Source organism: Pocillopora damicornis, chromosome 3 (genome assembly GCF_964200805.1).
Source record: "Pocillopora damicornis chromosome 3, jaPocDami1.2, whole genome shotgun sequence".
Taxonomy (NCBI): domain Eukaryota; kingdom Metazoa; phylum Cnidaria; class Anthozoa; order Scleractinia; family Pocilloporidae; genus Pocillopora; species Pocillopora damicornis.
The window spans coordinates 24,795,197-24,818,634 of record NC_142672.1 but is presented as its reverse complement, the minus strand read 5'-3'; the positions used below and the strand labels follow the sequence as shown (position 1 = coordinate 24,818,634).

At 38.3% G+C, this 23,438-nt stretch overlaps 2 protein-coding genes and 1 pseudogene across 3 annotated transcripts in view; all 3 read right to left on the bottom strand.

Annotated features, from left to right (window-relative positions):
• LOC149048991 (NLR family CARD domain-containing protein 4-like) overlaps positions 1-19,229 on the bottom strand; it is a 33,838-nt pseudogene extending 14,609 nt beyond the window's left edge. Inside the window, exons 1-5 of the transcript XR_016185174.1 lie at positions 18,502-19,229; positions 17,774-17,956; positions 16,439-16,543; positions 15,763-15,852; positions 11,763-14,815 (exon numbers count right to left, since the gene is read on the bottom strand). The product of XR_016185174.1 is annotated as an NLR family CARD domain-containing protein 4-like (transcript). The remainder of the gene's footprint in view (positions 1-11,762; positions 14,816-15,762; positions 15,853-16,438; positions 16,544-17,773; positions 17,957-18,501) is intronic.
• LOC149048990 (NLR family CARD domain-containing protein 4-like) overlaps positions 1-23,438 on the bottom strand; it is an 80,415-nt gene that overhangs the window by 49,416 nt on the left and 7,561 nt on the right. The window contains exon 2 of the mRNA XM_089201408.1: positions 23,062-23,381. The gene's annotated coding sequence lies outside the window, so the exon portion shown is untranslated. The remainder of the gene's footprint in view (positions 1-23,061; positions 23,382-23,438) is intronic.
• On the bottom strand, positions 6,835-8,797 carry LOC149048992 (uncharacterized). Its single transcript, XM_089202321.1, has 3 exons — positions 8,645-8,797; positions 8,443-8,489; positions 6,835-7,354 (listed from the first exon to the last, which is right to left on the bottom strand). Exons 2-3 carry the CDS (start codon positions 8,463-8,465, stop codon positions 6,835-6,837), a joined length of 543 nt encoding a protein of 180 aa, XP_089058447.1. The 5' UTR covers positions 8,466-8,489; positions 8,645-8,797.

Sequence of the window (23,438 nt, the reverse complement as noted above, 5' to 3'; positions counted from 1 at the left end):
TCATCAGTACCTTTTGGGGTTGCACACAAAAAATTAAAATATAAGGAGAAATGCTGTCATTGTAACCCATGTTTAAGTGATATTTCTTTTGAGTCAAATAAAGTTTAAGCTACAGCCAGATTGGTCTCATTTAAGAGTTGAATTCAAATATCCAACCTTTTTACTTTGGAGTACCCCACCCAGGTTATGTGCTCTACAAGCAAGGGTGTAGCTAGAGGGTTCTGCGGTGCCCATGACCCCCCCCCCCCCTTAAAAAGTCTTTTTTGGGCAAACAACCTACAAGAGGTGTGGAGGTCGACATCACCATCTGGTGACACAAAGTGACCTGACTCCACCTCTGAAAAGTTACTTACTTCACCTCTGCCACAGTCACGTTACACACCAAAGTAATCAGCCAAAATATTTTTCAACCTCCGAATGCATTCTGATGACAAACCTTAGGATTTCAAGTTTCCTTAAAATAGGCCTCTTTGGGTTAATATTACCCCATAAGTGCTTAAATTTGCTCCACTGTTTTCAGACCTGAACCGCCCGTGCCGCGTGGGAGACTTGCACGAGCGAACCTTTCCCCCCTATCTCCGCTACTAAGCAGAATGTTGTCTCCAAACTTCCTCTTTTGTTAGAGGATCTATAAACCAATCAGAATCCGTGTTTTGCGCAGTTATTTTGATAACTTTAGGGGGTAGTACAAAGGCGTCATTTTATGTGTTCACAAGAAATGATCAAATTTGAAAAAATGGCGTACGCGCGGCTGACTTTCAATATTTTCAAAATGGATTTTCCGTTTCTTTCCGACCATTTTAGACCTCCTGGAACACAAATGGAAAGAAAAAATACTATAGAATAATCTGCTCGAAAAATAATGGACATCAAGGTCTTATAAGCGACAAAATATGCTTTCGAGTCGACAATACTGCAATTCTCAAAGGTGATGCGAATTAGGGCCGCAAAGTGAAAACCAAACTATCGGACTTCAAACGAGGCCTAGCGACATCATGAAGATTCCACGGCACGGTAAATATCATGATTGAGTAATTCGATGTCCAAAAATTATTGTTTAATGGAAGATTTTGTGTCAAAACGTAGAACTTTCAGTATTTTCAACATAACGCTGCGCAATATTCTTGCCGTGAAGTCAAGTAAACATGGATCTACGCATGATGAATTCTACTTCGTGGGTTTCGCACACGTAAGAAATTCGTACGTTCTAACAGAAAATCAAGAACTGTTTTGAATAAAGCTTTCTTCCCGAAACATTTCCTGGTCACTTTCGTCTTTCTTCTCGTTTATAAATTCCATGTAATACGAGATCTCCCCACACACTGATAAATTTGCATATTCACTTTGAAATCCAATCTACATACTTGTTTGCTCACGTGCGCAAAAGTTCATTGATTTTTATCTTTTATCTTGATTTTAGAGTAAAAACTTAGTATGCATCTATCGCTTTTTTCGTTGAAAGCAAGTTATTTAAATGGTCTTCTTTCACCTGAGCTTGTTTTTGGGAAAAGATGATTTATAAAACTTTACTGCGCATTGTGTTTACTTTTCCGGTTTCTCTAAAATTTTAACTTTTGGATAGGCACATGTTACACGCACGTGTCAATGTGTTAAGGAAAGATGATTTATTATCACAGATTTCCTAACAAATTCAGTACAAAAAGTAAAGTGACACCAGAAAAACTCAGAGACTTCACAATGAACTGTTGTTTTTATTGTAACTTCATTTACAATTTCATACACCAAGACTCCTTATTCGTAAAGGAGGAATTGTAAAATCTGACTGGCCTCTAAATTAACAAAACCATAACAGGGAAATCCAAGGATAATGTAACAGTCGGAAAGATTCAGACTAGAAACTGACACTGAAATCAATCAATATGACCAGCTCTTTTAAATACTTTAACTTTTTAAACTTCGCTTGCCGTTGTTTCTTGTCATTTCTGCAGCCGATTTTAAGTTATTGACTGTACCATAAAAACCTAAAAACCTAAAACGCTCAGATGATCTCGTTTAAACACTGTACAACAAAAATTAACAAGAAATGAGTATTAAGCCTTATCTTAAAGAGGAAAGTAGTAATATTCTAATCACTGAATTTACATCTGTTGATTTCGCTTCACTTCCTAATCTCCATGCAAACTCAAACACTGCACTTGAATCTCCCGTAAGCTAATATAGATTACAACAGCAGAAAAATCCATATAAAAAATTTAAACGATCAATCCTTCACAACATGAGACTTCCTGGAAGTATCAAAACAAATGGAACTGACAAATCTAAGACTGCGCGACACCACATGTTTATTTTCAAACTTCGAGTCCTCAATAAAAAAAACAATTTTACTCTCTTTTACTGCGCTTTAGTACATATTGGAGCGGCTTAAACCTACATTTGACCATACCACTAAAGCACTGACAGAAATTTGGCATAAATTAATTTCTCTTTCACCGTTTCATTTCGTGAGTGAGATCAAAACGGTTATTTGCATTGCAAGGAAATTGTTATCATTCAATGAACGATGATTCCCAGAGCCAGAAACCTAGCTTAGCAAAAAATAATATCTCGCAAAGACTGGTGCCAAGTATCAAGCGGCAAAACATAAAACAAACGCTTGCACGACCCGCCAAAATAATACAAAGCCACCCAAAAGTAAACATCCAGCGTCGCGCGGTCTCGTGCGCTTTTTATCAGTTGACTCAACGAAAATTAATTTAACGTTGCGCGAAATCCTTTAAGATCTGCCCTTGTCACTCTCCAACATGTAAAAATGAGCCTTAATTTATTCAGGAATGCTGACAAACTCTTTCAAAGGAAAAGACTCCAATAACTTCAAGGCCTTAACACCATTTGAAGCTAAGGCTAACAATTTGAAAAATATTAAACATTTGAGCTTCTGGCTGAAGTGATGTATAGTTCAAAACGACTACAGTACCGTGACAACAACCAAAATAAAAATAAGCTTACATTTGCCTCACGTCCTTTGAAATGTAAACGGCACGGAACAACAACAACACAGTTTGTTTATCCTAGGACTTACTTTCCAGCGACTGCATTTAGGACAATACATGTGTCATTGTTATACGTAATCGTAACGTTTTCCATTAACAGCAACATCTCTTCCACTTCACCATCAGTAAGATTCTTGCAGTCGGGGACCAGTTTTTCCAAAACATCGTTGAACACGGTAACGTGAACAGGACTGCCATCAGTAACCTCCATAACCACCGAAGCATAGCGACGAACGGGGCAGTCCACAGTTCTCATGGAATAGCCGCATCTGTCACATCGCACAACAGGGGTTCCCATTGCTTGAAGAATCTTTCTGGAACATTTTCTACATTGAAGATACGACTCTACTTTCTCAACACACTGAAAACTTCGGATCGTCAAGGTGCTTGAAGCAAATCCTCCTCGTATTTCTTCGTCCGTTGCCAGCGGGATTGCTGACAAACATTCATTCATCTCTTCCGCTCTGATAGTACTGCTCACCACTGTAGAGACTTTCTTCTTGCCCAACCACCGTCGAACTTGTACAGGAAATATAGTGTACACACGGCCAACTTCCACAGCGGAGATATGACCCTCCCATAAATCCAGCTCAATTTTACCCGTTTCGTCCGCAAACAAGGCGTTGGCAACTTTCAGCCCCCTGGATTTTGTCACTGTTGGCTCAGCTACACCAACTATTTTCCCGCGGATGGACATCAGGTCTCCCTCGTTGGAGTTGTCAATGATTTCTCTTAGCGCCATTCTCTGCTCCTCATCATTGCTCCCTACTTCCTCGAATTGAAACGAGTACTCTGTTGGTTGCGGTGAAGAAATTTTGGTCATATCATTGACGATGACTTTGGACCCATCCGACGTGTAAGTAAATCTCTGCAGCTTTACTGGCGTGCGCGACTGCTCACTATCAACCAAAAGCTTTCTCTTGGTCTTCGAGTATATCAGCGCGGGTAGCTGCGTATCACTTGAGGTCTGAAGAACCACTGTCGAATAATCCATAGTGTTCCGCTTATTCCTTCTGGACTCCGATACTTTGTGCACGTACGCTATTATGGCATCACGACATTCATCGCGCGCACTAGATGAACTCGCCATTGCATCATTACTTCTCTGTACGGAACCTTCGCCTTCCCCCATTTGCTTTCCACTGTTCGAGGTTTGTGCTGAACCTTCACCTTTCTGAGAAGTATTTGACGTTTCTTCTCTACTGATCCAGTTCATCGCCGACGCAGGCTTAGCAGGTTTAAGTCTTCCACAGTCCTTGGTCTTCTTTCTTATACCGCTTTTGGAAGACATTCTTACAACATACCCTAAGCCTTATTGCGTCATATGAATTGCTGCTTGTGACGAAGGTTTTGGCAACTTTCCACAAGGGACAACACCCTAAAGTCTAGTCCCCTCAACTTAGCTCCTAGGACCTCCCGTTCACGCCCCTATAGAAAGGGGCCTTTCATGTGCAAAACGTGGCTCCGAAAACACATAATTTGATTGGCTGGATTCTAGACTAACGTCTTAACTAATTTAACGCTGATTTTCTTCTCAAAAATTTCAGCTGCCTCACCTCTTACTAAAACCATTCGATCGCAGCAGCCGATTATTCTATTTACTCAGCACCCGCACCATCTATGTTATTTTTCTCTATAATTGAACGCAGTGTATTGGTGGTTTTAATATTTTATTGCAAAGATATGTTAGAAAAGATAACGATGCAAACAACCCAGCAATTCTTAACTTTTTTGTTGTTACCGAAAGAACCTTGTTAATTGCAGCGCATGCGTAGTAAGTAAAAAATTGGGATTGAATGAAAAATTGCTTTCTCGGAAATACGCCTATTTCTTGGTAACCACTCATTAGAACTTCACGAAATTTGGCGCGAAAATACTTAAGGAAATAAAAACAGGAGTATTGAGAAAAACTAAACTTTAACAAAGGAAATTCTAGATATTCCAGTGAACCTTCAACAAGGAATACTTGAACGTCTCTGTTAAATTATTAGCAAAATGGCATTAACATGTGATTATCGTTACAAGCTTGTTCATGCAAATTATGAGAGAATCTAATGACTCGATTTTCTATAAATAAACAAAACCAATTTTAAAGGCCTGTTTATATTTATTCATGTTGCCATGGCAACGGCACATACGTCAGCTTAACAATCTAAAAACTAACGTCTGTGTTGTTAACTTGCTTGATGCCATTTTTGGCGACCGAGGGATCAAGGGTTTTAGAGAAAAAGGAGAATGAAACGCAGGTATCAAAAACCGTGTTCAGCCACCTTAAGTATCAGCAAACACACATTCTGCCAGCATACACGATATACATTTATTCAGTACTGAGTTGGCAATGCATGACAGGGCAATTTCAAATATGGCTGCTTTTGGCTGTTTTGTGACCGGAGAGAGACTTTGTTGCCATGTTTTGACTCATATTTCTCCCGACAAAAGCGAAAAAAGACCAGATTAACAGTTGTTTTCACTTTAATTTATTGTGTGACAGATTTTATGACCGTTTCCATGAGAAACATCTCAGCCAGTTAGAATGACCGCGAGTCAGAAAAAACCTCAAATTTACTCAGTGGCATTGCCCCTGGACATGTCCACGATGACCGGCGATGGTCGCACAGACTTGTCAATGAAAATTTTTATTACTTTGTTTCTTTGCTACATTGGCGAACACTGTACTACTGCTCGTACTCTGAATATGACAATCAACCACAAAATTCCCTAAACCAGATAACATTAAACATAATCCAAAAAATCATATAAGTCATCTGTCAATTCACGAGTTTGCTCACAGAGCACTTTGATTTATAGTGGGATAGTGCCGTAGCTGTTTTCACTTGGATAGACATTTTTATCACTTATGTGAAGTTAAAAGTTAGATTGATTTCTTTTCTCAAAAGGTTAACCTAACGTTTCTTGATGACTTCCTCCCGGTCTCTCAAATCAGAGGTATTTTCAGTAGCTCCCACTCCCAATTTTTATTAGAGGAACTAGTTTTCCTGTCACCACAGACCAATAAATTCTTAACTCTGACTTACAGGCCATAAGTACCTGGACTGCAAGAATAATAGCCAGCCAATCCTATGTTGTTTTTGGCATACTCACTTACTAAGCTAATCAATGGTCTACATAGGTAACAGTTTGTCAGCCAGCCAATGTGTAACTGATTGTGGTTCAAAAATTATTTTTTTTGCCCTTGTTCAGAGGGACGAATGCATGATGCAAGAATGCTGGACACATCTGGCCTTTATGTTGACCTGGCACAGTTTGCCTTTTCTCCTGCTGGACAAGAGATGTGTAGCTACGGGGATCTGGCATATCCTCTATGTACCCATCTGCAGTGCCCCTTCAGACATGGGGTGTTAACAAGACAAATGGAAGAGTTTAATGCATCTATGAGTTCTGTACGCACAAGTGTGGAATGGTTGTTTGGAGACCTTATAAATTATTTCAAGTTTCTCGACTACAAAAAAAATCTCAAAATTGGCCTTAGTCATGTAGGAAAAATGTACATTATTTGTGCACTTTTGCGGAATGCATTAACATGTCTTTACCGCAATACGACTGCTGACTACTTTGGCCTTGATCCACCACCACTAATCGATTACTTTAGCTAAAATACTGTAACAAAAACACCTGTCAATGCCTAAGTTTGCATAAAATCTTGCATAAAATCCTGATTGAACAGTCTGTGAGAATGTTACGACAAGCAGATCTAAACAAAGGGGTGGCAAATAACACTTTGAGTTCAACATTTTGTGAAAATGTAAATCTTAAACATGTAAACACTGAGAAATAAAAATTTAATGTCTACTTGTTAAGCATTTTACTCATGACGCCCATGACCTGCTGCATTATGTTGTTGCTGGAACTGTTGCTGTTGTTGCTGATTTTGCAGTTGTTGCTGGTGCATTAGCTTCAGCATATCAGCCTGTTGTTGTTGCACTTGAAGTTGTTGTTCCTGTCTTCCCTTTTCCAGCTCAAGTTCCTTTTCTCTAATTTCTGCAGACTTCTGTGCTCTTTCCTTTAGAAACTCCATGGCATCTCCAGTTTTTCTTCTTGTTCGTTTTGGTTTGTCCTCACCCTCTTTGGCTCCCTCTGAAGCCCTTTTTTTGCTTTGGGAAAGCCTTTCCATAGCTTTCATTCTTGCATCTTCTGCTTTACCTTTGTCAGCTTTATCCTTACTACATGTATCTGTGGGAGAACTCTCTTCAAGTGCAATAATTTGCTGTATTAGGTCATCTAATTCACTTGGCTCATCTGGGGATATTCCTGATGCTCTTTCTTCAGCTCTGATTTTTTTCTTGTGTTTGTTTACCAAGACATTAATGTGGTCCCGGATGGCTCTGTGGTCAACATTAAATTGTGGGGAATCACATTTGTTTAGAACATCTACAATTTTCTTCCAAGTTTCACTGCGCTGGGGAGTCCCCTTTTTATATACATAGGGATTTTGAAACACTACTTCTCCGCACAGTATAATATTGTGCTGTTCAGTCCAGTACATTACATTGCTATGTGAAAATAAAAACAAAGAGAATATTAGAATAAAATTCACTCCAAAAAAACCCTTTCTTTTGAATTGAAACTAAATGTTATTAATCTCAAAGCTAATTTTTATGCTTGTTCAAAAAAGTGAGATTTTTCTTTAGTGACATCTAAAGCTCACAAATCTAAAGAGCGGCCTTGCTGAGTGAGGGAGACCTCACCCATAACTTTACACTTTCAGGATTAACAGCAGTGGAATAATGCATTCAAAGCCTGACCAAAGATTCACATTATCAAAACTTCATATGAGATAGGCAACAACATCTAACCTCAAATAAAATCTCTTTTTAGTTCTGATTTTTCTTGGTTTGTTTTCAGTTCAGAGTATTATCTAAAACTTGGCTCGTTAGTAACGATTTCAAAGAAATAAAAAAATGGAAATAACACAATGGCAGAAATGTCAGTCTTACCTTTTGAAATGCTACGCTTTATGACAGTGGTCAAGGTAAAGAACTAATTAAACTTATGTTTCCTCTTATAGTCAGTATAGCGGGCGATTTTTGAAAGTTAGCTTTAATAGACTCTGTCTAGTTGAGTTTAAATCACACTCAATATCAGGAAATTCAACTTCAGATCATCATGAATTATCAAGCCTGGATCTGGTAAAGACTCAACTGATAAACAGAAAAGTCTTAGATAAATTATTTATGAAGGTAAAATCGATCATCCGTTGATGGAACAACCGATAAAGCTTTATTCTGATATTTCACATCGGAGCTCTTTGGATTAATCAAAACAAAACGAAGACCAAGTAGTATGATAAGACGCCTGATAACTAAATTGTATCATGCATGAGAATAGCCGCATGAATGTAGTAATAAATTCCTTTAACTGTGAAAGAAAATGAGACTTTGGGAAATATTTAAAGGATAATTAGATGACTTACTTTGAAGATCTGCTAGACGCCATTCACTTCACCACGTGCTTGCTCACCTTGAGGGAAGAAAACGTTTTAAACCATTCAACTTTGGTCCTTTTAGTTTCAAAAATGATGCCTAACCCATGAAGAGGCAATAAATTTTAAATTCCAATTGACAGAATAGTTGTGATAGACGGTTAATTATAGTGTTTTGCTTTAAACAACTCACGTTTTCCAGACAACGCCAAATCTCCTCAGGCCGCGTTCTCGAGTTCGGGAGAAAACGCCACGCGCATGCGCTCTTCATCCGAAATTGGAAAAATCACTTCCGGTCGCGTCTCCGACCCACCGCGTCCTCGGTTCTTAAAGTCCCTATTGTTTTTTTAGAGGGCACGGTAACGAATCTTGCAATCTGATTGGTTCTTTACCCGGTCAGTATTTTCCTATCTCTGCCCACGGGCCACGGTAACGCTTTCGTGAGTCTCCGAGTACATCCCAACTTTCGTTGTCATTTTTCATAAATATACCTCGTTTTCCGGCTGGGCAGTATTTTTAAGCAAACACGTCGGTCACTACCTCAAGCCGATAAATAACTTATGAATCCTCCCTTTTCTCTCTAACAAATCACTTTGGTTGACATAAAAATATTGGTTTCAGAATGAATTTGTATAAACAATAGTGTAATTACGTTGTTGACAAGCGGCCTAAAAACCGTCTGCAATTAATTTTAATCGTTCACAAAAAGTACCCAGAAAGTTGAAACGTGAGGTATTTGGTTACAGTTAAACTGAACGATGGAACTTTCATTCATTTAATATCTGAATTTTCTCGAGCAATTTGTTCATAGTAAAAAAAAAGCGAGCGAAGTTTTAATTTAAGTTCTACAACAAATATACGCTCCTGGTGAGTCTTTCCAATTCCGTTCAATTTGGACATTTGTACCTTAAATTGCACAACAGAAATTGAAGGAATTGAGAAAAGGCCGCATTAAATTCCCTTGTCTCTCGTTGGAGTGTGCCGTTCGAATTTAGTTTTTGTGAAGAAAAGATCAGAGTTAAACACGCCATTACAGCAAACAAACGAGCAAACTCCCACAACTTCAAAATAAAAAATTGAATTTACTCACAATTACTTTCCTCGCCGTTTACTTAATGAAGAGTGGTAAATCTTCGTACATGAATGAATGGTCGATGAGAGTAAATAATACTTTCCGTTAGATCATTAACTGATTTTTAAGAAAACATTGTCGTGACAGTCCTTGCCAAACTAGTTCTGTTGGTTTTCAAATGTTCCTACGATTTTTTTTTCTTGCGCACTCTCTAATTGACAGATGTCAGATTGTGACAGATACTTGTAAAAATAATGTTTCAAAGTTTGTTTGGAAGCCTTTTAAATCACCTTTATCGTTACGGAAATGAAAATGTTTCGCTGAGGCATCTCTCTTAAATTTGCAACACCTCTATTTTAACTACCATTTACTCACTCAAAAATTGTTCAGTTTATGGAAGATCTTGCCGTATTTACGGCCATAAGTCATTCGGGTTCTTTCGGAAAGAATTTCGTCAAGTTTAAAAACAATAAATATGTTATTTACCGGCTAAGGGTCGGTCCGCATGGTGAAAAACTGTGACCTCGGTCTTGAAAATGCTGCCCTCGGCCTACGGCCTCGGGCAGTATTTTCAAGACCTCGGTCACAGTTTTTCACCATACGGACCTCGCAGCCGGCAAATAACATATGTCTTTCCCAGATCTTTCAGCTGAATGAGATGTTAATGGAAACTTCGCCTCCAAAAGGCTTCTTCTCACGACTAGTGCAAGCGCTTTATTTTGTTTGGGACGTGGTAATATTGCTCTTATTTTGGATACAGAATGGGAACATCGAGCCGAAGCGCTTATCAGAGGTGACCCATCTGAAACACTTTCTTGATTTTTTCCTCCTTTCCCCACCCCCTCCCCCTCCAAAAAAAACAATCTATCTATCTATCTATATATATATATATATATATATATATATATATATATATATATATATATATATATATATATATATATATATTTATTTATCCATTGAATTTTGTGCCCGCCTGTCTTCTTTTCCAATTCCTTCTCGCTATTATCTCTTTTTGCCTTATTACCAACCCCGGAGTACTTTGCTCTTTATTCTATGATATATTTTCGTTTAACACACCAAAAAGGTTTTAGAGTGTAAGGTTTGAAATAGTCATTTTAACAAATTCGCTATTTACAATGTTTTTCTTTAATTTTTCTTAAAAGAAAAAAAAATTGGCTTCTATGACAAAGGCGACCGAGGGCCCTACGGGCATTTGACGGAGTTACTCAACATGGGCAGTGCAGCTAAAGACAAAAAGAATCCAACTGATAAATAAGAAGAATGAAACCATTTAAGTGCAAGTAAATTATAGCACGGTGTCAGTTTCTTTTTGGATGTTAATATTTTAACCTACAACTTTTGGTGAATTATTTCCTATCATCAGTACAAACCTTTAAAACGTAAATTTATGACAATAGAATCAACATGATTTTCGCTTTTCAAAACACGCATTTGGATTTAACACAAGAAAAAACCTTTTTTGTTTGGTTCTTTCTATTTCATTGGGTTAACGCTTCCTGTTAATAAAAGCGAATAGATACTGGTACAGATTGTAGGGAACAACGTCATCGAATCCAAAGCATGTATAGGTTAACAGTAATTTCACGTCACATAATCAAACCCAAAAGAAAGCATCCCATAATAACAACACAAGCCAAAAAATTTCAAAAATTAACATTGCGCAAAGAAGTTTGGTCCGAGAAAAATTCTCACAATTCATCTTTTTTTCTCTCTCTCTTATGTAAGGCATAGCTACAAAAGATTTCTCTACAAGATTTCGCCAAAACCGAAGGGCCAATCGAATGAACTCGAAGGAATCGAACTCCCAAAGTTTTCGATGAATTTTCAGTAATCAAGCATCAACTCTACTGGAAACTACTGTCTGTAAATAAATAATATCAAAGTTTTCAAAGCTAAATTTGTTTCTGTCTTAATTTAATCTTAAACATATTTTTCTGGAAACCATAGTCAAAGAAGCAATACATGAACCATTAAAGTACTTAACATGGGCTGTTTACGGTCTCCGCCATCCCCAACAATGGCTCCTGTTGTCACAACATAGAAATAGTAAATGTCGAAAACAGTGACTGTTCCTGATGTCTACATTCTTTCCCATGCAGACTACTCCAATAAATTGTCTCCAAAGCAACTTGCTGGAAACAATAACAAGTGTAATCTGAAGAGAACCAAAATAAAAATTAGATACGTCTAAGTGAAACAAGAACGAGACACTTACATGGTAATCGGTATACAATGTAATTTCTCTTCCAGTTAAGGCTGAAAACAGCATTTTAAGCTCTGTCTTTGTCATCGGAACACCATCCAGATTCAGGAAAATCAGTTTAGGAACGCTGCTGAGGTGCTGGACCAGGTCCCTGACTCCTCTGCCAAGTGGATTGGACCCTAAAATAAGAATTCTCAGCTCTGGTGCATCCTTCAGTGCACGAGCCAGTGCTGATGCTTCATCTTCACCCATATTTGTGTTCTCCAGGTCCAGTATGTTCAGAGTAGGTACACTGTTCAGGTTCTTGGCCAGTTCAATAATCCCGTGACCCAGTACATTGTTTGACATATCCAGTTGTTTTAACTTCTTTAAGTACTGTAATGAGGCAGCCAGTGCAGCACATTCCTTTTCTCCCATTTGTACATCCCGTAACTCTAAGTCAGTCAACTTTGTCATTTGAACACCATCCAGGCACGGGGATAGGTCCTCCTTCGGCTTAGGAACACTGCAGAGATGCTGGACCAGGTCCATGACTCCTCTGCCAAGTGGATTGGACCCTAGACTAAGAATGCTCAGCTCTGGTACATCCTTTAGTGCACAAGCCAGTGCTGATGCTTCATCTTCACCTATATTTGTATCCGATAGTTTCAGCCAAGTCAGATTGGGTACACTGTTCAGGTTCTTGGCCAGTTCAATAATCCCGTGACCCAATGCATTTACTGATATAATCAGTCTTTTTAACTTGTTTAAGTACTGTAGTGAGGAAGCCAGTGCAGCACATTCCTTTTCTCCCATTTGTACATGAATTAACTTTAACTCAGTCAACTGTGGCACGTGATGAAGATTCTCAGCCAAATGACTCACACCGCTGTGTAAGGGGTTCCTTAACAAGCAGAGCTCATGCAAGTTTGGAGAGTGGTGCAGTGACTCAGCAATAAGAGCAGCACACTTTCCTGTTAGATTGAAATTGGAAAGTTCTAATTTGTGGAGATTGTCAGTAAAATTAATTCCGTAAATCGCGCTCTCAATCGAAATACCTTCCAAGGCATATGTCTTGTTCCTCCATATGTCAATATTACGAGGAGCTGTTACTAAAGGCAACATGTTCTTCAACAGAACAAAATCCTCAACTGTTTCCACCAATAAATTAACCTCTCACCAGTGACACACAATGTTGTTGTGTCTGGTCAGATCTGTTCTCAGTCAAAGAAAGCGCAATGTTGTTGTCTTCATTCTTTCCCAGATTATCCACAGGTGGCTGAGAAGGACAAACCGGCGCTGAGATCAATTCAGAAAGCAGTTTAGAGTGAAATACATCATTTGTTATGCAACCAAGATAGATAAAGTTTCTCTTTTCGCTTTTTTTGAGGAAAAAGTCCGCAAGGCGTAAATCGGCGTATTTTTTTACATCTTCAATTTCTCCAGAACTCGTTAAAACGACCGCGTTCAAGTCAGACAATATGGATAGAATACTCTCACGATCATCATATTTAGTTATAAATTTAAAAAATAAATAGTTTGGAAAACTGGCGGTGCCTTTGAAGAAGTTTTTCTCAGCAGCAGTAGACACGTGTTCGTCATGAAGCAGTACGACATGGTTAACACATGAGAGAAATGTGGAATACACAGTTAGTCTGTCCGAGGCTGGACAACAAAACAAACAATCGACACAGAGTTCAACAAAGTCGCATTGTTCATCAGACAAATCATTGACAGAAGGCGTCCTAGTGAAATTGTAAATTGTGAGACCTTCTTTCTCTCCGACATAACGTAGATGATCAAAAACAAAGCTGGCAGCATCTGATGACGACTCACAAACGAATTTTAGAACTTCATCCATCTTCTTTGATTTTTCAAACGTATCCATTCCTGACAGGCAGGTGACAGTTTCATTCTTCTTAACCTTCACTTCTTGAACGATGAACCAGGCGGCGAGAAACTCCTGAACGGACTTGTGAAGAAAATACACGATCTTCTCACGGTTCAAAGTGGAAAGTTTGGAAACTTGAAAAAAACCGACATGAATAAGCTTCTCGAACAGATCACCTTTAGGAAATTTACTGAAGTTAAAATGAAGGCAGTCCTCCAAAAGAGCATCATAAGCAAGTTTTCCTATTTTGGAAAGTTCCTCTTGATATTCATCTATGCTTTTATCTGTTGCGACGTTGTCTGAGTCTTTAATAGCCATATGATCCAAGAGAGTCTGAATAAATTCTTCGTAAATTTCCGCACGAGATGTTGGTAATTGAGGTTTTTTCTTCTTCCACAGAAGACACAACATCAACAATAATAGCGGAATCTCTGCCATCTCCTCGAGGTCATGCTCCTCCAGGTATTCAAGTAGCCCTTTAACGTCATCCTCATCAGGAAGAATCTTTCTTGCAAACTGTTCCTTCTGTTCCCAGCTATCGAACCCGTTAAGTTCAAACTGGGCGTGACTTGGCACTCTAAGCTCATCCTCTTTCACTGGCCGCGTTGTGATCATTACACAACAGTCTCTCAGTTGACTGCCTCTCCAAATCTGATGAATTAGGGATGATTTTCCACTGCTGTATTCATCATATCCATCCAAAATGAGCAGCACTTTCTCCTGGTTCTGACGTAGATATTCACACAAGTTATTGACTACCTCGGGTCATCAGCAGACAACAGTTCCGCTGTTTTTAACATGGTACAGAGGTTCGAAATACCACAAACGTCTCGTAACCTGATTAACAGTAAAAGATTGAACTTTTCGAGGATCTTCTTTCTGCCATTTGCCCAATCCACAGCTACTTTTTGAGTGAAAGTAGACTTTCCTATTCCAGGTCTTCCATACACCAGAATTCGTCTACGGATGGGATGATCTTCGTCACCTTCAAATACTTCACTGCTGTCTCCCAGCTTTTTTTTCGTTGTCCCGTCAGGTTTCCTGTGGTCTTGTAAAAACGTTACTTGTATGTAAATGCTATTAATGTGTACCGTGTTGTCTGGGTCCCATGGTGTTATTTTCACTTGACACATGGTGTTGTAAAACGCCCTCAACTGATTCCGGCACCATTCCCAAAATTCTGTTACAGACGAGTCTGTAGACAAAAAACAAGTAGCTTGGTAAAAATTCTCTTTCTCCCACATCGAAAAGAAAATCACTCGAGAAGGGTTTTTGAACAATAAGGAGAATAATTCTTTCCATCTGTAATTTGTAACTTTGACGACGTCACTCTTTAATTCCAAAGGTAAATATTCACATTTCACTATCTGCTCACCTACGGTATTTTTTTTCTTTTTTTTTTTTTTTTTTTTTTTGGGGGGGGGGGGAGGGAGAGGTTGGGGGGTTCGATTTGCCCCTAATTCACGAGTACAGTCTTCGATCGTCCCGTGAAGGAGAGAAGCGTGGGCTCATTTCACGAACAGCGGCTGGTAATCGAGGCTATTGTTTGCTCCGCTACACAAAAATCTTAAAAATATATATTGATTTGTTCTGTGGCAAGTGAAATTATTATTAAGACAAACATTAGGGAAAACCTCAAATATTGTAGTAACCATGAGTTTCTAAAGCTTAAATTCGAACATTAGCCCCTCGTTGGACCGATTGGGTTGTGTGTGGTTTATAAAATGGGGGTTGGGCTAAAAGGAGGGGAGGGGTAAGGCGGGAGATTCTAGGTGTCTTATGAGTATGTTGCAGCTGAGCCCTCCCTCTCTTGCTAATGTAATAACCTTTTGCAGATTTTTTCAGACCATTCCCTATTTTCATTGTTAAACGCCGTTAATCTTGCTTCCACAATTTCGAGATGACGCCCGACTGTCTTCCATTTTTCGAGTTTCTGCGAAAGCCTCTCTAAATCTTCGTCGCTGGTAACTCCTTGCAGCGAAGTATCAAGAGGAGAGGATAGCGAGTAGTAGGTATTGCATCTATTCGTGCCATTTTGCTGGATCCACCCTTTTTTTTTTTTTTTACAAAGGCAGAGGGAAGAAAGATGGGGTTGGGGGGTGGGGGTTAACGGGCACGCCCATAGACATGTCCTCATTTTACCTATTTTCTTTGGAGTCAAGGCGTCACTCGGAGACGACTCTTCATTACGGCGTTTCACCTTTGGCGGAGGCAAATGTTTAGTAGAACCACCTGCATGATAACAAATGTGAAAAGATAATTAGACCAGAATATATTATTTGAGCCAACAGATTTATTGTAGCAATGGAACTTTTTCCTTTCCTAATAAAACGTCTCCTGATGAACTTGTTTCAAGGCCAATTCGTGCACTGCATTATGCAACCCTACTTTGCAACATTTTACACAAAAATATACACGCCCACATACGCGACCAGAAGATTTCCTGTTCTTTTTTTCTTTTGTTCTTTTTTTTTTTTCCAGCCAGTAAGAAAAATTGTCATCGCCACGTAAACGGATTTGGTGACCTATCATTTATATCTCTACTTTGCGATCGAGCGAAAAGCTCTAAAAACCTCTTTTCCATACAATAAGCAGCTTAGGTAAGGCCACTCTAAATCTTCGTCACTAGGAACTCCTTGCTTGACAACAAAAATAAAGACATCAGCATCAAGATGAGGGGATAGCGAGTAGTACGTATTGAAACTATTCATGCCATTTTGCTGGATCCACGCATATTTATTTTACAAAGGCAGGGGAAAGGAAGATGGGGTTGGGGGAGGGGTCACCGGGCACACCCATAGATATGTCCTCATTTTACCTGCAAAACGAGTTTTTCCTTCCTTTGGAGTTAGAGCGTCCTTCGGAGACGACTCTTCCTCACGGCGTTTCACCTCTGGCCGAGGCAAATGTTTAGTAGAACCCCCTGCGTGATAACAGCTGTAAAAATAAAAAAAATTAGACCAGATTTTTCGAGCCAACAGATTCATAGTAGCAATGGAGCTATTTCCTTTTCTCATGAAACGTCTCCTGAGGAATTTGGTTTCGAGGCCACTTCGTGCCATTGCATTATGCATCCTACTGTGCATCATTTTACACGAAATATGCACGCCCATATACGCAAATGGAAGATTTCTTGCTCTTTTTTTTTTTTTACCAGGAACAAAAATTGTCATCGCCACGTAGACCGATTTGGTGACGTACCATTTATATCTCTTGTTTGCAATCAACCGAGAAGCTTGAAAAAAATATTTTCCTTATAATAAACAACTTGGGGAAAAAAGAGAGGCATTCACTAACACGAAAACTTGCAAGGGCACTTGTGGCACATGCACACTTGTATCGCATTCTTCACAAATATTTTTAAAAAAACTAATTGGGACAGATTTTTTCGGTCAAATGATAAGCTTTACACAGCCTTGGCGATTTTCCTTTTCCGCTTAAAAGCTTTAAGGTTTTTCCCTCGTTTAAGGCCATTTCCTGCGATTACATTACGCATCCTTACATGTTATACATATCGTTTTACACATACACAAACTGAATTTTTCTTTTCTTTAGTCTGGTTACCTATCATTTACTTGTCTTTTTAAAATTAGAGCAAAATACTTGGAAAAAATTATCCTTTCTGTAAAATAAACAGCCAGTGTAGAAAGACAGCGTCGTTAAAAAAGGAAGTTTTTTTTTTTCTTGTATCTTTGTATTCTAGTAGGTGGGCAAGTTGCTTTCTAGCAAACTGATATTGACTTAGCTATTCATCGATCATTGGAGACCAAAGCCTAAAAAGCAGGAGGAAATACTGGCAACCTTACGCTTTCAGTTGGCAGTCAAGTAGTGAGTGAGGCAGGAGTTTTTAGGTGTATTATTGGGGGGTTGGTGGTCTTCTCCTCAGAGGGAAAATGCTATCAAAAGCTTAAAAGAATCCCAAACATTAGCAGAGTCGGTGAAATTGCTGACAAACATGTAACATTTCTGATCCAAGAGCTGTTCTGATTTGTCAGTGCATGATCATAGGTCATTAATCATGTTTTTAATTTAGTTTTGGTAGTTCGGTTCCAGCACATTTATAAAACACAAAACTAAACAGCATACAAGACTAGCTAGTGACTGCGAGCAAATATAGTGCAGGCCTAAAAAAGATAAAAGTTGATCTGTTTACCTTGGTAATGTGGCCAATCTTGAAAAATACTGCACTGGTTTAGAATGTTGGCAACAAGAGAAGCTGCTGTTACACTTGCAAATGTTTGCCAGTTTTCTTTTGCTTCAGTTCCATCTGCATATCCTGAAATACCCTTGATGACAACCCACTCCATTTTCAGATCATGTGCTGCACTGAAAACTCCTGAGACATACAATAACAAGCTATTATGAATAAAACAACAAGTTTGCTCCAAATCTATTGATTTTAACCTCTTCCATAGTTACCAACTTGTTATCAAATATTTGTAAGGAACTAGACATATGTTTTGGAAAGTCACCTTACATATACTAGGTGCAAAGCTAGTCCATGTAGCATGAGCTTCTCCCAGGTCCCGTACCATTCAGCCACTAAGACTGTACCCTTACTCCCTCCACATGTATATGAAAAACTGGTAAGTTCATCAGTAGCCATCTATACTCCTGGGTATAGAGACACACTCTGAGGGTAAAGCCAAGACTACAACACAATCACTTTAGCCCAGGGCTTGAACCCAGACCTCTTGATCTGAAGTTCAGTATGTTCACACAGTCAAGCCAGTGCATCTCTTGACACTGGTAGGAAAACTTACCAACCACAACTGATATCATATAAGTATCAATTTTCTCTCCCAGGATACAAATATATCCAAATATCTCTTTAAGTAGATTTTACAATAACAGTTACTTCAAAGGAAAAAGAGATCTTACCCGCTCCTTCTGTCTCAATTGCAATTGCTCCAGGAAATGACTTCACTAGTTCATCTCGTCGCCACTCAGCTTGTACGAGCTCACAACCACTCAAAACTTCACCACAGTGGACTTCAACTTTCCTTTCTTTAGGATTTTCTAGGGGTGGATTCCAACCATAAGCTGCATATTGAATGAGAGCAGCAATGTCCCTGCTTACAGGAGTTGTTAAACCACAAAATTTCTTTCCATCCTTTGTAATTTTCTGATAGGAATAGGTTGTGAGCTTTTCTGAAACAACCACATCCCCCAGCTTTGTTGATTCCTGATTCATACCACTACAGTGGCCCACAGTAAAGACAGCTTTTGGCCTCAGCTGAGTGACAGCATTCTTTACAACAGTCAAAGCACCACCAGGAATTTTAGAGCCCTCTGAGCATTTCATCAAAGCAACATTCAGTTTAACATCTTGATCTTCACCAATGCTTCCAAAGTATACAGGACCAAGCCCTTTGAAATAGCTTCTAAATGGATCATTAATGTAATAGTAGCAACTTAAGAACTCACAGTCCTTCACTGTTAACAACAGAATGTCAATTGGGAGTTGAACATCCTTCCAACGTTTAGAATTCTGGGTTAGTTCACTTATCTCTGGAAGACTAATATTGATCTTAGGTGGGTCACCATAAATGTTCTTTGAACTGTTCTGGTCAGTTCTCACAGTTACTGACATTGCCAATTAGCTTCTGAAAATAAAAGCAATACAGAAACATATAAAATTAATTTGATTGAATTCACCATATTTAAGCTTGGACACAATAACTAGCCTCAAGTCCTGCCCATTTAATCAATGTTTAATTGATGCAACTGTAGAAGTTAAGGTTAATTTATTTCACAACAGAATTCTATTAAGGACAATCTGCTTCACTGCAGAAATCTACAAAGACAATCATTTTAAAATCATCAGTCATAATAACTGAAAAATACAAAATCAATCACAATGGGTGTCAAAGCCAATATAGATTTGTGTATTTATATGACCTTGTACCATATAAATGTAAAATCCCTGGAAGATATGAATAATCACATATCTGGTGGCAAACATCAAAGAAAACTGGACACATCTCCAGTTTGTACAACTAAGCTTATACTGTACTCAGATCAAAATATATGATAAAGAATATCAACCTAAGGTCTTGTCTCAAGCCTGATGCTCAGAGGTTGCATAAAAATTTATTTTTAAGTTTAAGATCCTTTTCTTAAAGGCAGCCAGTTATATGTTTCACACTTTTTGAAACAATATATTCTTATCAAAGCACTAAGTGATAATTTAAAATTTTTTTTAATGTGTTTGGATGGTAACCAGTCAACTCGCCGACGGATCAACTCGCCGACGCCAACTCGCCGACGTATAAAATCGAGTAGAGACGTCGGCGAGTTGGTCGTCAATCCAATACAACTTATTAGAAGTTAAACATACAGAAAAGTAAACGATATTTAGTAAAAAAAACACTGGTGAACATTGGTGAACATCTAACAGAAGCTTAAACATTGGTGAACATCACCAATGACTGTAACAGCTTAAGACGCGAACGAGTTATCGTGCGGCAACAACACCGTAAAGACTCATCATGTTAATCGCTCAGATTTTTTAACGAAAACTTGGCTTTCTAGACAAGGTCTTTACTAAAAAGCAATTCTTTTATTTGTAACAAAGTTTATAAGGATCTCAAGGCGAATAAAGTAAAGTAAACATCGCCAGTGACTACATCCGCTTCAGACGCGAACGAGGTATTATTGTGTGACAACAACACCGTAAAGACTCATCATGTTAATCGCTCAGATTTTTTAGCGAAAACTTGGCTTTCTAGACAAGATCTTTAGTAAAAAGCAATTCTTTTTATTTGCAACAAAGTTTATAAGGATCTCAAGGCGAATAAAGCGACGTTAACATCGCCAATGAACAAAATTGGCTGTAGTCACGCCAATGAGTTGTGTGAGTCATTGGTGATGTTTACTTCGCTTTATTCGCCTTGAGATCCTAAAAAACTTTGTTGCAAATAAAAAGAAATGCTTTTTACTAAAGATCTCGTCTAGAAAGCCAAGTTTTCGTTAAAAAATCTGAGCGATTGACATGATGAGTCTTTACGGTGTTCTTGTCGCACAATAACTCGTTCGCGTCTTTAAGCTGTTATAGTCATTGGTGATGTTCACCAATGTTTAAGCTTCTGTTAGATGTTCACCAATGTTCACCAGTGTTTTTTTTACTAAATATCGTTTACTTTTTTGTATGTTTAACTTCTAATAAGTTGTATTGGATTGACGACCAACTCGCCGACGTCTCTACTCGATTTTATACGTCGGCGAGTTGGTCCGTCGGCGAGTTGACCGTATGGTGGCACTGATTTATTTACCATGAGCAACAATTAGGAAACAGAATAGTCTGAATAGTGTGTAGCACAATTCCAGCTTGAGTGTTGAACACTGTGATGGTCCTTATAACCATCATTAACTGATGGTTAAGTAACTGATTCATTTTTGATAAGTGACAAAGGAGAGGGCTGTGTGTGTAGCTTTAACCATTTCTGCCACCCAAGCATATGATGGTCTTTAATTAGCCACTGATACTAATTTATTTTTGATTAATAAAAAGTAAACAGTATAGTGTGTGTAGAATTATTCCCACAGCCTAAGCATATGACAGTCTTTAATCAGCAAGTCATTACACCTGTTCAAATCAGTCTGAAAGGTAATCAGGTGGAGGATTGGACCTTTTTGAAAGAGAGAACTTGAAAAAAAGTTTAACAAATAATTCTCAGAACAGTGCTGTGAGAAAGGAAACCTACCAAAAAGCTAAAAATTTACTAGTTGGGAATCACACAGAACCCAACAGTTTCCATTGTTGAGCACTGCTTATTTCACAGTGTCAAACATGAAGATGGGAAAATTGACACCAAAAAAACAGGCAACAAAAATTGGCATCTGGTTGCTTAATGTGTATTAAACAATGAACTGATCTTCAGCATATTGGTAACAGGAATAAAGAGCTGTGGAGTCAGGAAGTGAATCAAAGCACTAACACTTGATGAGGCAATTGATAGAACCAGAGCTGGAAAAATATACACCATTAAGTTGAAGGACATAGGGAACTGTAGAAACACCCTTGAGTACAGTCCAGAATAAGAAAATGAAATCTGACACTATGCAAAAGGTACCATGCTGAGACTGTGGAAATCCCATGAAACAATCCACATCAATTTCCTGCCCCTGGAAAAAATGTAGCAAGTGTCGCAAAAAGAATTTGTTACAATATGCACATCCCCTGTCAGTGATGGAGGAGATGAGATCACAAGGGAAATTTTTAACAAGGAACTGTGTCAAAGAAATCTGCCAGGACTTTCAATCAAGTTGACCACTCCAAATCAGATGATGAGCTAAATATATCCCATATACTCAGGAGTAGACAGTGATCATACCAAACACCTGGTGGAGCCTCAGCTAAGGGAAGGTGAGAGCTGTGAGTGGCCAGCAAAACTATGCAAACAGATTGTAGCTCAGAGGCCAACTGACTAATTATGGAAGATTACAAAAAGCATTAAAAACAGATCAAGCTTGGAGAACATCCAAGCTATCTTAAAACCCACCAGTAAACTTTGCTCCATGCATGTATGTGTAAGTTTTAGTGTGAAATTGACATCACTTAACGGGTTCAAAATTTTGAAAAATCAGCTATAAATTGCTCTGAAATAAGAGTGAAGTTCTATTTACCAGTAGTAAGGCTACTTCTAGCTTTTTTTAATGGCTTGTTATTACAAAAGAGTGCTACAAAAACAGCGACCTCAATCAAGTCAGCAGGAGATTGAAACGGTTTACTTGAGCATAATATTATCGATCATGATATATTAAAGTTAATAAAACACCTACATTTCTTATTTGTTGTGATTGTTGAGAATGATTAGCATTGAAAATCAGTTTAAATCTGAACCATTTCATCATCAACAATGAGTAGGTATAAATTTTGACCTAGGGATTAATCCTCATGTTCCTCATCACTTATTTCTTGTATGCCTTGTGGCAATTCCAGAAATCTTTGTGCGAACACAACTATCTGATTACTGGCAACTCTTTTGTTCGCCACCTCAAAATAAGTGGAACAAAATCCAAGTACATGTAAGCTTAGTTTTGACTCTGTAAATTGTCTGTGATGTACTTATATTCCTAAACATTCTTACCTTACTATGCTGTGTCATGCTAATTCTTGTTTACATATAAAATTGAATATGATGTTATCATACAAAAAGTTGAGAATGTTAACCATCATACTGGTGTACAATGTATCCTTACACATGTACATGTACTGTGTAATGGAGCTCAAATCAAGTAGTTGTGGTTATCAGTTGATGCACTCTGTTGCAGACTACTGAAGCTCTATTGCCAGCAGAAGGTCTATTTATTATCATCAGTATCATCATCATTATTATTATTATTATTATTATTATCATTATTATTATTTTTATTTTTATTTTTTTATACATAAATCTATATCTAGATGTCAATTATACATACAAGATAAACACTCACTTTTCAAGTTGCTTCTCCTGTGAGATGGTAGCAGTAGTTGAATTAAACTCTCAGGTACTTGCTGTTGCTGGATTGAATCAATAATACCATCCACCAGATAAACCACTGACCCAGTAGATTGTGTGGCAGATTGTGTTCCCAACCATCTACTGGGTAGTGATTAATCTGATGGACAGCAAAAAATTCAACCAGCTGTTGGAAAAATAACTGTTCTCTGAGAAAATCACTGTAAGTTGTGGCTGTTCAGTCTGTCAAGTATCAGAACACCTGCAGCTGTTGGAATGGAACTTAACCAGAATTCAGAATATTCTGGAGCTCAGCTGCAAGGAGGTAAAACACACATAGATCAATTATTATTATTTATCCAATAAACTGAA